The 16,819-nt window shown below is 37.6% G+C and overlaps 1 protein-coding gene across 1 annotated transcript in view; it reads right to left on the bottom strand.

Annotated features, from left to right (window-relative positions):
- The window catches only part of PLPPR5 (phospholipid phosphatase related 5), a 156,367-nt gene that overhangs the window by 28,888 nt on the left and 110,660 nt on the right, over positions 1-16,819 (bottom strand). Inside the window, 2 exon segments of the mRNA XM_037815686.1 lie at positions 13,008-13,035; positions 13,038-13,182. Of these exon segments, the coding sequence (XP_037671614.1) occupies positions 13,008-13,035; positions 13,038-13,182 (173 nt within the window).

Raw genomic sequence — 16,819 nt, 5'->3', positions numbered from 1 at the left:
ATTACACATTAAGGCAAAGAAAATCTTAAAGGTCTCCTCCACAAACATTGAGGGTGGGATGGGGATGGGGAGGGAGGGGGAGCGCTTTAGCCCTCATATCAAACAAGCAATCTCAACTTGTCCCATCTTGCAGGAACAAAAACAACTCTGATAAAAAATATAAAGTGGGGCAAAGACAAAAAGCCAGCTCTTGTACATAAACCAGTGAGTTTTGTGTTTCTGTGGTTATATCTGACTCATGGTTGAAAAATTTTAAATTGAAGCTATAAGCTCTTATCTGTGTCTGCCTGTATGGTTATGAATGTATGTATGCTATATATGTTGTATATATATATTTTCCTACCTCCAGATGGTATTACCAAATTACCTTATACAGTTCCTTAAAAGAGCTGTATTCAAATTAGCTTAAAGATAAATAAGCATTTACATAAATTAAATATTCCTAAAATCCAAAGAGTTAAAGAAACTGAACTTGTAATACTTCCAATGTAAAAAAAAAAAGTACGCTTATAAAAAAACTAACTCAAATGTTTTAAAAATTCAAGTTCACATAAGTTAGGTTGATATTTGGCAAATGAGATTTAATTGTCTTCTGAGGTACAGTAGAAGAATATATTTTTACTCAGTTTAGGTCCATTCTTCCAAAACTTACATAGGTTTACTGATCAAACAAACTACTAGATGTTTAAGATGATAAAAATTCTAAGTTTGCCTTTAACCATGTTGAATCATTATTTTGACAAAGTTTATTTCAACAATAATTGTGTTTTATAGGTTGTCAGCCTAAGATAAATTCCAAGATCTTTTGATAATTTAAAACCCTAGGCTTACGCTAAGTCCTCTGTGCAAAGTAGGCAAGATATGTTTTTGTTAAGAAAGAAGAGAGTAGTTCTTCTCTAAAATAAATAGACAATTGGGTGGAATGAGAAAAAGTGCAGAATAAAACCTGAATGGATATGAAAAGTTGCAGCAGATTTACAGAAAAGAAATTTTATTTCTTGTCAAAGATGGGTACAATTTAATGAATTTATTTATAAGATCTTTTAAAGAGCTTTAGTATCAAATAATATATTGATGCAAAAATAGAATTTTTTTTTCTATGTTAAAATCACAACATGTTCTTGGATTATTGGTCTGTTCTGAATAAGAGGTTGTAAAAGGTCTTCTTGCCTATTGAGTAATTGGCCTAGAAGGCAGAGATTCTATGACTTATCAGAATAATTCCCTGTACTTTATGTTGACTTTATCATGTTCTTGATCATTTAAGAGAATCAGGTCCTCTCAATTTTAAAAAAACTAAGCAATCCTGTTACCTCATATAATTGCTTTTAATTTTTTTATTTTCATTTTAGTTAAGAGAGCCAAGTACTGTTTCACAGTGACCCATGATGTATTTAACTTAAGTGTTCAAATTTCCTGACAACTTTGACATTTTGCCTTCTCCAAATCAAATCCTATATGACTGTCTTGTTGGTCTAAGACTATCTTTGGAATTTTCCAGAGGGCCCCTGGAAAATCACAAAGGATTTGTTCTTTCACCTTGTAAAAAGAGAGGTAAAACCTAAGAATAATTAGGATATGTTATGAATTGCATGGAAAGTGCTGTCAAATTAAAAGAGATGCTTAACCTTTCCTAGGGAAAATCTGTGTAGATAAAATGTTATTAATTGAAATATTTCAGAAATTGTATAAAGTTCCTAGAGATAAGTCAATGTCTCACTGTCTATGATATGACTGATACTGCTTTGCCTGATATTAGTAATATTATGGTATCAGTCATAATTTCTGTTATTTAAAAAAATATTATATGTCACAGAAACAACCAAATTTCCTTGTCAGTTGCATTGTTTTTATAATGTACTCTCTTCAGATCTTTCACTGTTGTAAAACAGTAATAATTTAATAATGGCCATTTTAATCTTTCGTCATTCACAAATAGTCGTTTGCTTATTTGTTTTACTCTTCTCCTTCTCTAAAGGTACTTGGAGTCAGTTACAGGCCAGAGTGCCTCATCTTCAATATAAAGGTAGGGTCATAACATGTTAGTAAACTATACTTTGTTTCTTTAATTGAGATTGTTCATATAAACCATACAATTATCCAAAGATCCAAAGTGTGCAATGAATTGCCCACAGTACCATCATACAGCTGTGCATCCGTCACCACAATAAATTTTTTTTTCAATTTTTAGAACATTTTCATTACTCTAGAAAAGAAATAAAGACAAAAAAAGGAAACTCAAATCCTCCCATATCCCTAATCATCCCCCCTCCATTGTTGATTCATAGTATTGGTATAGTACATTTGCTACTGTTGATGAAAGAACGTTAAAATACTACAAACTGTAGTATATAGTTTGCCAATAGGTATATATATATTTTCTATATGTCTTTCTATTATTAACTTCTAGTTATAGTGTCATACATTTGCTCTAGTTCATGAGAGAGATTTCCAATATTTGTACAGTTAATCACGGACATTGTCCACCACAAGATTCACTGTTTTATACATTCCCATCTTTTAACCTCCAACTTTCGTTCTGGTGATATACATGACTCTAAGCTTACCCTTTCCACTACATTCATACACCATTCAGCACTGTTAGTCATTCTCACAATGTGCTACCATCACCTCTGTCCACTTCCAAATGTTTAAGTTCACCCTAGTTGAACATTCTGCTCATAATAAGCAACCGCTCCCCATTTGTTAGCCTCGTTCTATATCCTGGTAACTTATATATCATGTCTATGAGTTTACATAATATAATTAGTTCATATCAGTGAGACCGTGCAATATTTGTCCTTATGCGTCTTATTTCACTCAATATAGTGCCCTCAAGGTTTCTTCATCAACCCACTTTTTTAAGATGGTTTTGTTCACACACCATACATTCCATCCTAAGTAAACAATCAATGGTTCCCTGTATAGTCACATATTTATGTATTCACCACAATCACCACTATCTATATAAGGACATCTCCATGTCTTTCACAAAGAAGGAGGAGGAGTCAAAGATAGAGAGACAAAAGAAAAAGAAAAACAAACAAACAAACATGACAGCTAGGAAGTGACAAAAGGAAAGACAGCATTAAACCAAAGTAGGATAAAGAGTCAGACAACATCACCAATGCCAAGAGTCCCATACCCCTCCCCGATGCCCCCACCCTCATATGCATTTAGCTTTGGTATATTGCCTTTTTTACATTAAAGGAAGCACAATACAATGTCTCTGTTAATTATAGTCTCTAGTTCACATTGATTGCATTTTTCCCCCAATCCCACCCTATTTGTAACACCTTGCAATGGTGACATTCATTTGTTCTCCCTCATGTAAAAACATATTTGTACCTTTTATCACAATCGTTGAGCACCCTAGGTTTCCTTGAGTTATACAGTCCCGGTATTTATCTTTCCTCTTTCCTTCTGGTATCCCACATGCTCCTAATCTTCCTCTTTCAACCATACTCATAGTCATCTCTGTTTAGTGTACTTACATTGCTCTGCTCCTATCTCCCAAAACTTTGTTCCAAATCTCTCACTCCTCTCTTTTCCTTTCTGTCTGTAGTACTCCCTTTAGTGTTTCCTGTAGAGCAGGTGTCTTGTTCACAAACTCTGTCACTGTCTGTTTGTCAGAGAATATTTTAAGCTCTCCCTCATATTTGAAGGATAGTTTTGCTGGATATAGGATTCTTCGTTGGTGGTTTTTCCCTTTCAGTATCTTAAATATATGACACCACTTCCTTCTTGACTCCATGGTTTCTGTTGAGAAATCTGCACATAGTCTTATCAAGCTTCCTTTGTATGTGATGTATTGCTCTTCTCTCGCTGCTTTCAGGATTCTCTTTATCTTTGATGTTTGATAATGTGATTATTAAGTGTCTTGGCATAGGCCTATTCAGATCTCTTCTGTTTGGGGTATGCTGTGCTTCTTGGATCTGTAATTTTATGTCTTTCATAAGAGATGGGAAATTTTCATTGATTATTTCCTCTATTATTGCTTCTGCCCCTTTTCTCTTCTCTTCTCCTTCTGGGACCACCATGACATGTACATTCCTGCATTTCATGTTGTCATTCAATTCCCGGTGACGTTGCTCATATTTTTCCATTCTTTTCTCTATCTGTTCTTTTGTGTGTAGGCTTTTAGGTGTCGTGTTCTCCAGTTCCTGAGTGTTTTCTTCTGCCTCTTGAGATCTGCTGTTGTACGTCTCCATTGTGTCTTTCATTGAGTTGCGTCTTTCATTTCCATAGATTCTGCCAGTTGTGTTTTAGAACTTTTGATGTTTTCATTATAGGCTTCATCTCTTTTGCCACATCTCCCCTAAACTTTTTAAATTGATTTAGCATTAGTTGTTTCAATTCCTTTATCTCAGTTGAAGTTGTAAGTCTGTTCCTTTGACTGGGCCATAACTTCATTTTTCTTAGTGTAGGTTGTACTTTTCTGTTGTCTAGGCATCTGGTTTCCTTGGTTACTCCAATCACGTTTTCCCAGACCAGAACAGGCTCAGGTTTCAGAAGGAGGCAATAGTATCAGGTCTCCCTGAGGGTGTGTCTTAGAAGACTGACACACCTTTTGAGGCCTAAAGCCACTGTGCTTTTCTTCCCAGCAGGTGGTACTTGTCAGCCTGTCACTCCAGGCTGGTATAAGGAGGTGTGGCCCTTGGCTGTTTTCCCCCAGGCTCTGGCATCTGGTTCTGAATGGAAGGCAGGTAGTAGAGCTTGGCACCACCTCTTTCCTCTTAGGGAAGATACAACCCCTAGGGAGGTATCATTTGCATTCAAATAGTCTCTCCGACTCTGCTATCTCCACCCCTGTCTGAATCAGAATGCTGGGAACTGAAAATGGCTGAGGCTTTCTCCACTGAGCCAAAAAAGGGACAGAAAGCCCCCCTCAGGGCAGGTCTGCAGCCACCCTCACTTATGCCCACTGGCCAGAGATAGCACCTGGTCCTCTGGGGTTCCCTCCCTTCTAGAGAGGTCCTCTGGCTCTCCAGGGTCAGTCATCACCAAAGGCCTCTGTCTGCTTTCTGGGGATTCATAACTTGTATTGAGTAGTCTACATTTGTTAATTAAAACCTCAGTTGATGCTGGGCTGAGGTGTATTAGCTTGTTCAGAGAGTACTGCTCTTTAGCACAGCAAGGCTTTGCAGTTTGGGCTGCCGTGCAGGAGGGCTCTCAGCTTGGGTCCACAGGTTTTACTTACAGATTTTATGCTGCGATCTCGGGCATTCCTCCCAATCCAGGTTGGTGTATGATGTGTGGACAATCACATTTGTCCCCAGCAATGATTCCAGATTATTTACTAGTTGTTCCTGGTTGTTTATTAGTTGTTCCAGGGGGACTAACTAGCTTCCACTCCTCTCTAGGCTGCCATCTTCTCAGTAAACTATACTTTTGACAACAAATTGAAACATTTATCTTTTTATCCCTACCTAATCTCTCCGCAATTCGAAAGCTCTTCAGTAACCTTATTTTCATGACAATATAATCACTTGCATAGGTTCAATAAGATTCTGTCCTTCTTTATAATGTACACAATTGGAAACATTGGCTTTATAACCAAGACTTTTAAGGAAGTAGGACACCTTTAAGCTACAGTCAACTTTACGGAGCCAATGCTTACAGAGGTCTCTTGGAAAAACTGGCCTGGTACCTGGCTCACAGGGTTCTCAGCCTCACAGGTGAGTGAAGAAGGTCATTTCCTGGTAAGCCCAGGAAATATACAATTTTGGGGGAGAACTTGTGGAAAAGGGGATTCACCCAAATTTATAGGTACTGCAGGTGAAATCTAGTGGTGAGTACTTGGCTTGGCTTCCTAGCCTGGAGAAGCTTTTAAAAGTTCAATCTGAGTTTCCTTATAAAAACTATCAATGAAGCAAACTTAAAAAGGCCTATATGGTAAATTACCACTTTTGCTATGCCTATGTAAATAATCAGGCAAAATCTAATTGAACCAACCTTGTTTTATAATCAAGAATAATCTTTCTTTGGGATTATCTTTGATCAAAAGAAGGGTGATTATGGAGAGAAATTTTGTGTTTCCATAGAAAATTGTAGCACATTCCTGTGGTTTATCAGAAGATTCCACTCCTGTTCATCATCTTTGAGCTACTTTATACCCCTTTGCAAACAACAGGTAACAAACAGCTTTGTGCCCAACCTGTAAATTGGACAAAATCCTGTCATCTTGCATATGTTGTCAACCCTTACCAATTTTCCAATTCTTACAGTTTCCTTCAGTATCTAGCTACAATTTCCCAAACTAATGGTCTCAATTTTCCTTCCACTTTGTTGATTTGATGTCACCAACAACTAAAATCTGACCTTCTAAATCCTTGTTGTGACTCTAGGTTGTCTGCTTATTGAAATTCCAAGTTGTTGCTGGCCTTTCCCCCACGATCTAAAGGAGCACTGAAAGCGAAAGCTTGATGACTTGATACACACCTCAAAGGACTCACTGCCTCAGCAGACCATGTTAAGCTGGATTTCTCCCTGGACAAACCACGTCAAAGTCACTAAAGAAGTCTAGTACAAGGCTCAGGTCATGCACATCCTTATCTGAGAGATAATCATGACAGGACAACATCACCAAAAGCATCCACATTTTACCTTCAAGAAACTCAAGGGATGGTGCTACAAAAGCAAAAGATTTTCATCCACTGGCCCCAAACTTCAATACAACCTTTTATTAATAGTTTTCCTTTTAGACATTCCTCTTTTATGATACCTGACCCTAAAACAATTCACCTTTGCCACCATCTCTCAACAAATGATTTAACTTGTCCTCTATCAACAACTGCTGACACTGACCAAGATTACTTTCTCTGTCTTGACCAAGCTGCCAGCCTTGTTGTTTGGGTGCCCCTACCCATTCCCTTCCTGAGCACTGACTACCTTGAAACTAATCTTGCAGCTGTGGGACTACACTGCAGTGGAGGAAAAAAAAGGAAAAAGAAGACTGCTTCAGATACTAGCTATTTCAAGTTATTAGTATTGCCCCCAACCTCCCCCACCCCTTTTTTTCCAGATGGCTTACTGTGACTTTTCCATTGCCCTTACCCCACCTATAAAACTCAACCTTGGAGAGAGGCTAAACCTGCTTATAATTGTGCCTAAGAGTGTCCATCCCTGAGTGCCTCTTTGTTGCTCAGATGTGGCCCTCTCTCTATAACTAAGTCTCCTTGGCGGGTGATCTCGCTACCCTCCCCCCTATGGGGGACCTGACTCCCAAGGACATAAATCTCCCTGGCAATGCAGGATATGACTTCTGGGGATGAATCTGGGCCCAGCATCATGGGATGGAGAACATCTTCTTGACCAAAAGGGGGATGCAAAATGAAATGAAATAAAGCTTCAGTGGCTGAGAGATTTCAAATGGAATCGAGAGGTCACTCTGGTGGACATTCTTATGCACTATATAGATAACACTTTTTAGGTTTTAATATATTGGAATAGCTAGAAGTAAATACCTGAAACTACCAAACTCCAAGCCAGTAGCCTTGACTCTTGAAGACGATTGTAAAACAATGTAGCTTACAAGGGGTGACAGTACGATTGTAAAAACCTAGTAGATTGTACTCCCTGTATCCAGTGTATGGATGGATGAGTAGAAAAATGGGGACAAAAACTAAATGAAAAATAGGGTGGGATGGGGGAAGGGGGTGATTTGGGTGAACTTTTTTATTTTTAGTTTTATTCTTATTATGATTCTTTCTGGTATAAGGAAAATGCTCAAAAATAGATTGGGGAGATGAATGCACAGCTCTATGATGGTACTGTGGACAGTGGATTGTACACCATGGATGATTGTATAGTATGTGAATACATCTCAATAAAACTGAACTAAAAAAAACTCAACCTTGGAGTCGAGTTCTATTCTCTCTCCTATACCATGGTAGCTATAAATAAAGTCATCTTTGCCTCTTTCACATTGTCCAGTGCAGTTTTCTTTGACAAAATCTCAATGGGCTATTGTGAGGAGTAAATGAGTTAATGTAGCAAAGAACACTCAGCTATTATTGTTACTATTATTACGGTGTATATAACAACATGACAAACTATTGTGGGTAAATAAATTTGGGCTATACTACTCTACACTGTCATATGCATCTTTTTTGGAAGTGCTTTGAGGCACACATATATTTTTTGTAAAATAATATTAATCTGTCTACAACTATTCTTCAACTGCTGTCTGTTTTGCATTTTACTAAGCATGGGGATTCTACTCTCTAAACTTGAAGAAAATGCATATGGGATAAGAGTGATGGACTAAGCACAGGATGTAATTTCTTGTTAGACTGTAACTGCAAGTGCTGTAAAAATTCTGGGAAAATGGGGATATCAAATAATCAGGGATACTTCCCAGAGAAGTTGGAACTTGCCAGAGCTAAATCTCAAGTGACAAAGGATTTGAAGACAGTAGTCAAGGTGAAGAACATGTTAGCAAGTGCCTTCTTTCTTCCAGGCCCTGGGCTGCACTTATTACACTAGTCATTCATTACATTTAACCCACAAAAGAGTTCTGAGAGGTAAATAAAACAAATTCTCATTCATTCATTCATTCATCAAATATTTACTGAGCACCTCCTATGTACTAGACCCTGTTCTAGATAATAGGGATACTCAGTAAACAAAACAAAAAACGCTGTATTCACGAGGAGCTTTCATTATAATGGGGTTGCAAGGAAAAACAAACAAAACAAAACAAAAAAAAACCCAGAAAACTAAAAAGAAAAATGTTATGCATGGCATACTAAAAGTTGAATTGTGCAATGGAGAAAAGTGAAATTGGGAATCAGGAAAGAAGTCCTTAGTGAGGAGTAGCTATTTTAAATACGTATCAGAAAAAGTCTCACCATTTAAAGAATGAGTGACTAAGTGATTAGTGTACAGTCACACATCCAGCAAGTGGCAAAAACAGGATTCGAACGTTGGTTTGTCTGACTCCCAATCTCGGTTTCGCCCTATAAAATATATAGTAAAGAGGGCACTCCTGCAGAGGCAAAGGTGTATGATGGATACATTTGAGAGGAATGAAACTGACTGGATTCAAAATTCAGGTTTTACACCGTGAAGAGGGAAAAACAAGCCTGGCTAAGAAGAGTATAGCCAGATTATCAAGGTCCCCAGAAGTCCAGTGCAAGTGTCTAGATGTGATGCAGTAGGAAAGAGCTTTTGCTTTTGTTTTATTATCAGTGAGTTATAATATAAACAAATTGTGTATAGAAGCAAAATGTGGGGTATTTGGAGGACAGTCTGAAGTGAGGAGGCAGCTAGGAACCCATAGATAGAATAGGGGTGAGAAGCAGTGATTTCTAAAATTTAGGGATTATGGCCATAATGGCAAAGAAATAGGACATGGAAGAAATATTTTCATAGTGGAAGTGAACTGGGTCTAGATGAATCACTGTATGTATAGGATGAGTAAGACAATGAGTCAAAGGCAAATGCTGAGCAACGAGTCAGGATGACTGGGAGATGAGGATGTCGTGAATTGAAACACAGAGGTTTGCAGTAGGTTAGCATTAATTTTATTTTGGAATCATTTTAGAATGCTGCACACACTGCAAGATAATTGGAAACACCCCAGGATTCTGCAAACCAGAACTGGAGTCACTGCTCAAAATAAACGTTCTACTTAGTTGCCCAAATGAGAAACCTGGGAGTCATCACAGATTGCTCCCTCCCTTTTGTCCCCACTATCTCCAGCCTTTGATCAGGGTGCAAACCATTCCATTTGCCTAAATACTTCTCAGATATTCCCCCTTCTTTTTGTGTCTACCGAGGCCCAGCTTTGTGCCATCTTATTTCCCTTTTTCTGCATAATTTGTCTCCTTTATCTTTACCTGGAGGTTTATTTTTTCACCAAACACATTTTCAGAGCACAAATCTTATCATAGAGTAAAAGGGACTGAGAGAAAATGAAGTAGCATTTATAAAACTCATTTTGTTCATTCATTTGTTGGTTTACTGAACATGCGATATTTCGTTTAGCTTTTATAAATTCTTACAATGACCCTTTCAGGAGGGTGTGATTAGCCTTATTTTAAAAAATAAGAAAGTAAGACTCAGCAATGTTTAGTAAATTGTTTAATGGTATACAATGAGCACATGAAGGAGCTGGGATTTAACCAGGCTGTTTTTCTGTTTCAACTTACTTTAAGCCTGTCAGTTGCTCCCAGATCACTTTCATTTTAAAACAAAAGTCCAAATTGTTTCCATAACATACTTCCCTTTAGGATACCCCCAGCCCCTGTGTCCTTTTCCATTCTCCCCTCGTGCCATTCATGCTGGATTACTGGTGCCGTTCCAGGCCTGCTGCACTGTCTCATGCACATGCTGATACCTGGGCCTGCATAGACTAGGGGATCAGTAAATGCCTCTGTTATGAAGCATTTTATAATGCCTCTGTGCACTGTGCTCTCTGCCCCTCATTCTTTATGCCCCAGCCTAGACCTACCCGCTCTACAAACTTTCCAAGGATTTTATCACTTCCCCTTTCTGATTTCCCCCTAACCCTAACAGACATGACCTTTTGAGAATATGTACCTATGATTATGCTTAATCCTCCATAAAATTCTTTGTGTCTATCCGATCCCACCAGACTGTGATCTTTTTAAGTACATGGACTGTATCTTTTTCATGTAGTTTTTCCCAGCATGGATTTTAGTAGGTGCTCAAAAAATGCTTATTTTATGAAGGGAGAAAGTGAGGGAACATTTGAGGGAATAACTTTGCTGTGTGACCCCAAACCAGACTGTGACTCCCATAGGAGACAGGGTCCTATTTATCTGTGCTTAGCACAATGCCTGGCATGTGCAGTACTCGCACTCATATATGGTGGTAAATGAATGCATAAATGCATGTTTAGTTATGTGGTTAAGGCATTGCTTTTGCATCTTTTCATAAGGTCATTTTCTTGGGTGCGTGAGAATGCTCATTTGAAGGTCCACCATAGAATCTTCTGAATACTTGAAGGAGGAGGGTCTTGAACGCAAAAGGGATGAATTGTTCAACTCCTCCCTCACCACACGGCTGTCTTCCTGGGAAGTAACTGGGAAGAAACGAGGGTTCTGGATTTTGCCCCACAAGGTGTCAAGATGTTCACCAGAAGTAAAAGGAAGACAGGAACCGATGGCCATGGAAGCCAGGCAGCAAGTCTGATGAGATGCCAGTGAAGATGCCCTGGACCCACAGGGCTGAAATACAGTTGCATCTGACACTAGTGCTTTGACATTTTGTTTATTCGTATGCTCTTTGTTTTGCCTATGATTATTTTCTTAGGATTTGTGTAAGGTATTTTGTTTTGTTGTTGTGTTTAATGTTAACCAGTTTCAAATGTGTTAAGTGAAAGTGAGGAAAAGGTTTTGGTCCAAGCCTGGGTCGCAGTTTCTATGAGGCTACAGGATATCTCAGGGAGAGAGTGAGGTGGACCTAAGTATCCCAGGGGAATGAGAGGAAGTGATATCAAGAAAGAAAAGAAACAAGGGTGACTATATGATCACTACTTCCCAATAAGAGATTCAAGAGCAAATAACCTATTAAAACTGCCTAGTAAATGCCTGGTACATATATTGTGCTCCAACATTTAACTGGTAGCTGTCAGTAGCTAGAAAAGTTCATATAAGTTTTGCTCACTGATTATTAATTAGTTAAAGGAGGCTGAGGAAGGAAAGTTGTATGAAAAGCAATTGCCAATTTAAATGTAATCAAAATGGAAATAAAATGTTTCTTAAATTATAGTGTGTCAATGCAAGAGTATGTTTTTACTTATAGTTACACATTTTTTTCCCACCTGGATAAGATGCAATATACCCATATTTACAATGGACTGATTAATCCTAAAGTCAGGCTAGAATACATTTTCCAACAACTTAAACCTATTAAAACCATTGCAAAGAGATTTTATTATAGGAGTATAGATGGCATGCCTACTTTGTTGGAAGTCACTGTGTATACCCTTCACTATTGAGTAAAATTGATTTGAGATATCATTTTCTTAGAATCTACCCTTGAATTTTTAGTTGCTGAAGTGAAGTGGTTGCTCTCAAAGGTAAGTTTTAATTGTTAGAATCGGGACTCATGGGGAGTATGGAGGTGAGGCACTAGGGTCTTTGCAATGCCGTAGATGCTCCAGGATGCAAACTTCCTTGAGGGAGTGTAAAAGTTTAAAAACTTTCCAGACAACCCAGTGTTAAGGACTAGCTAGGGAGTGTTGGGGAAATCACAGGCACTTGTCAAGTGGTCATCAAGAGACCTCTCCTATCTCCACATCTTTCTCTGGGGAAATCACCAACACATGCTAGGAGGCCATCCTCAGGCCTTCCACTTCCCCAACCTCCTATTCTATTGTGTGCCATTCCACACGCTAGGGAAGATGTTAAGTCTAATAGAAAGGCCCAGCAGACCTTAAATACAGAAACCAGATATGCTTACCAGAACAGGAATTCTCAGTAGCAGGGCCCACTTCCCCACAACTGGATAAAAAGACTACACGCTGTACAGAGTTCTCTCTCTTCTCCAATGCAAAATGTCTTGTGTAGAGCTGCCATCTACCAACTGAGACCCGGGACTACCCTGGGAGAGGAGGCACCATAGGACTCCTTCTCCTGCTCTTTGGACTCTTTTACTGTGTGACAAGGAGATTATTTGCCCTTTCTGAACTTTTAATAGTGTGCAAGGAATAAAGAGATCATTAAAAAAAAGTTTCGGTTGTGCCCTGAACCTGTATTCCCATGATGCACCATTGTAGCAACTTGCTCCATACTGAGGGATTTTTAGTCCTGTTTCATTTTATATGAAAATAATTTAATCACCTTTAATCATAGAATTAATTTTTTTTCCACCCCAAACCTAACTTGAGGCAGAACAAATGGGAGAGGAAGAAGATATAAACGACTTATACATATATTAGCATTTCAATATACCATATTAGGGCAGATCTAGTAATTCATACTTGTGGTTAACTGAATTAATTAAAATCCAATAATATCTAATAAATCTGTACTTACCAGAACACTGCTATAGATATTCCAACCAGAAACCTGCTATCACATCTGACCAATGATTTCGATACTCTGCTACTCTGTTGAGTCCAGTAAGAAAGGCCAAACACATTAAGCCCAAACACAGAACTGGCTTAGCAAGTCTTGTTCCTTTGGCTTTGATTGTGTTGGTAATGTACATCTGAAATATGAAATAAAAAACATCACATTTGATGAAGCTATTTTCTTGATATACCTGTGTAGCATTTTATGTATATGTACACAAAAATATTATAGACATGTATATGCATATATAATTAACATCATTAGCCATAGTTCATGATTTTTTTCAAAGAAAGTTTCTTACATGCAGAATTAAGAGTGGTAGACATTTTAAATTTTTTATTAAAGAAGTTATGGTTTTTATGGAAATATCATCCATAAAATACAGCATTTCCATATACTTACTCTTGCATTGGTGTGGTACATTTGTTACAACAGACGACAGCACATTTTTATAAGTTGTACTATTAACTATAGTCCATGGTTTAACCTAGGGTTTACTGCTTGTGTAACGCAGTTTCATGGATTTAAAAATAATTCTATTCTATTACCATACATACATCTAACATTTCCCCTTTTAACAACATTCAGATATATATTTCAATGCAGTTATTATGCTCACAGTGTTGCTACCAACACCACCATCCATTACCAAAACATTTCCATCATTCCAAATGGAACTCTGTATATGTTAAGCCTTAGCTCCTTATTCTCTCCCCCATCCCATCTCCTGGTAACCTATATTCTAGATTCTGACTCTACGAGTTTGCTTATTCTAATTAGTTCACATCAGTGAGACCATACGATACTCGTCCTTTTGTATCTGGCTTATTTCATTCAATATGATGTCTTCAAGATGCATCCATGTTGTTGCACGAATCAGAACCTCATTCCTTTTTTATGGTTGATATAGTATTCTATTGTATGTATATACCACATTTTGTTTATCCATTCATTGGTTGATGGACACTTGGGTTGCTTCCATTTTGGGCAATCGTGAATAATGCCACTATGAACATCAGTGTGCAAATACCTGTTTGAGTCCCTGATTTCAATTCTTTTGGGTATATACCTAAAAGTGGGATTGCTAGGTTCTATGGTAATTCTATACTTTCTCTGAGGAACCACCACACCAGCCACCAGCAATGAATGAAGGTTCCTAGTCATTTAATTTTACTTACCTGATACAGCCATTCCTGATCAATGGCCAATTCTTAAGTAACTTTATTAATCAGCTATGAACACTGAACACAGATACTCAATGTGAAAAATTTTCTATTTACTTTTTGTATCTATACTTACTTTATCTTAATTTACAGTTTTAGATCAATCTCGACAATACTGTTAGAAGGGGTAAATTGATGGAGTGTTTTTAAATTTTACAGTTCTGTACAGCAGGATGAGAATATGCTTACTTCAAAAAATCAGAACCTGTGACTATAACTAGAAAAAAATACAATGGGGTAAATTTCTACCAAAAAGATATTACTTTGAAGAACAGCTTCAAGGTTCATTAAAATTTGATTTTATGTTGTTTGAAATTGTGAAATTACTTTGTTTTACCTAAGTTTGTTATCAGCCAGAGTTGTAACAACAAAACCTAAATGACAGTGGGGGGAATGTGTCAGCCAAAAACAAAACAAAATAAAAGTAATGAATAGATACTTATATTTCTGGCATGTTCACATATTCAGATGAAGAGGTTATAGTGTCAGGTCTTGCACTGTGTGCCACGTCTAGAATTTGTGAGCCACTAAGCTCAACAATATTATGGCTGTTTCCCCAATCTGATTCTATTGCTCCATCATGCATCACTCATAATTTAAACCATGTGTTACTGGGTAAGGAAGTCTGTTGACTGCAAATGGAATGTGTCAGTTATTGTTTCAAGTCTTCAGAAGAGTATTTATAAAAGGGATGGTTTTGACAGTACATTCAGAGAGCTAATTTTATAGTATTGATGTCACAAAGTATCTGATAATGATTGTATACTTGGAAAAATACTCAGAAATGTATATAACCACGTCTATTGTCCTGAATTGAATAAAATTATTTATATTATTCAATACATTTGCCTAAAAAGCCTAAGCCAAAATCAACACTTCAGTTTTTAGTTCAAAGAAGCCATTTTAGAATGCTATGAAATTCAGTAATTGTCTTCTTTTTTTTTCCTGGGCAAAGTTTGCAGCCTTATTAGCTGCCAGAGGGACTATATGAATATTTAAAAAGTTCACGTGATACAAGACTTCTCTGTAGCCAACTTCTAGCCCTTTGCAATGTATCCTAGGTCCCAGTGCTCTGGAATTAAAAAAAAAAAGAAGCTGAGTTCTCTCCATCTTGGGCTGTAACCCTCAGACTATGTCTGTGCCTTCTAAACCTATGCTCAAAAGGGCAGTCATTTCAGTTATGGAGGCTAAGAATGCTTGAAGAGAAGGAAAGAGATGAGAAGGAGAAAATATGCTTTTGCCATCCCGAGAGAATGTGTTAAAGAGCTCTACCCACATGAATAACAAGGCAAGGATATCACACACCTTCAGGTTTCCAGTGATGCATCTAATAGAGTAATTCCTGATATGACTAGTGCATATGAATAAGGAGTGAAATTTAGGCTGCTTGTGAGGTGTTTTTTTAACACAGCTATAAGGCTGATTAAAGATTTCTTATCTTTGCATTTATTCACGTGTCAGAGCCCTAATGATACCCTACCCCTATTAAGACAAAATAAATGTGTGATAATGGAATAATATTAATATACTAATATTAACTGGGGCTATCATTTATTGGGTGTTCACTATGTTATAGGCAATGTTCCAAGCATATTACATTAATTATCTCATTAAATACTCAGAACATTATAAGTTAGATGTTATTACGGCCTTCATTTTATGGATGAAAAAAATTGAATCAATAAAAAGTTCATTATGGAGGATGCACAAATTGATAACTAGGGTGGTACTATTGAGGAAGGAGAGATGTAAATGAAAAGAAGGGGGAGAACACTTAGGTACCCCTGAAACTTCATTTCTTTATCATTGATTTCTTGCTTGGAGGAAAGAGCCAACTGACATAAGCCGAATATAAGTGAATGCAAGAGAGCTGGAATTAAAAAAAGGAGAAAGAAGTCCACCGTGGTACCACAAGGGTGAGGCTACATCTATGTTCTGCTACTTGGGAAAAGTAGGAGCAATGTAAGCAGGGTCCATGCAGAAAATCTCTTACAGATTTTACGTGGCTTTGGAAAATGTCTGTTTTCCCCTTTATCCCAAAAGGCTGTCTCAGATATAATCTAGCCCTTGTCCAAGTTGTGTAGGTGGATATTACCCTGTGGGCCATGACCCTTTTATGTTTCTCTTGAATGTTGGGTTGATACCTATGTTGCCCTAATGACTCAAGGATGGTTTATAAAGAGTCCAAAGAAAGTCTTTGATTGGCTGCTATGCAAATTCATAAGAAAGCTTCTAGATTAAGAAATGCCTGGTATTTGGCTCCTCTTCTACCAGACCCCCAATTAACATCCAGGGGACAAAACTGAAGGAGGTTAAATTTCAAGGGTTATAGAAAGATGACATTTGTTAAACTGCACTCAATTTACAGGTGGAATATAGCAGTGCTTTATTATGCAGATTTTCTGCAGCACAATCAGTTGGCAAGGATATCACAAAAGAAAAATTAGAGGGTTTTCACTTGTACTCAGCAACTATTTCATACTTTATGAATGTAAGTGCCTTTTAACCATTCTAATTGTGTTATCCTTACACAAAGTCTATTATTCCTAA

This window comes from Choloepus didactylus, chromosome 2 (genome assembly GCF_015220235.1).
Source record: "Choloepus didactylus isolate mChoDid1 chromosome 2, mChoDid1.pri, whole genome shotgun sequence".
Lineage (NCBI taxonomy): Eukaryota > Metazoa > Chordata > Mammalia > Pilosa > Megalonychidae > Choloepus > Choloepus didactylus.
The sequence above is the reverse complement of the archived record's forward strand: the minus strand, read 5'-3'. Positions and strand labels throughout refer to the sequence as shown.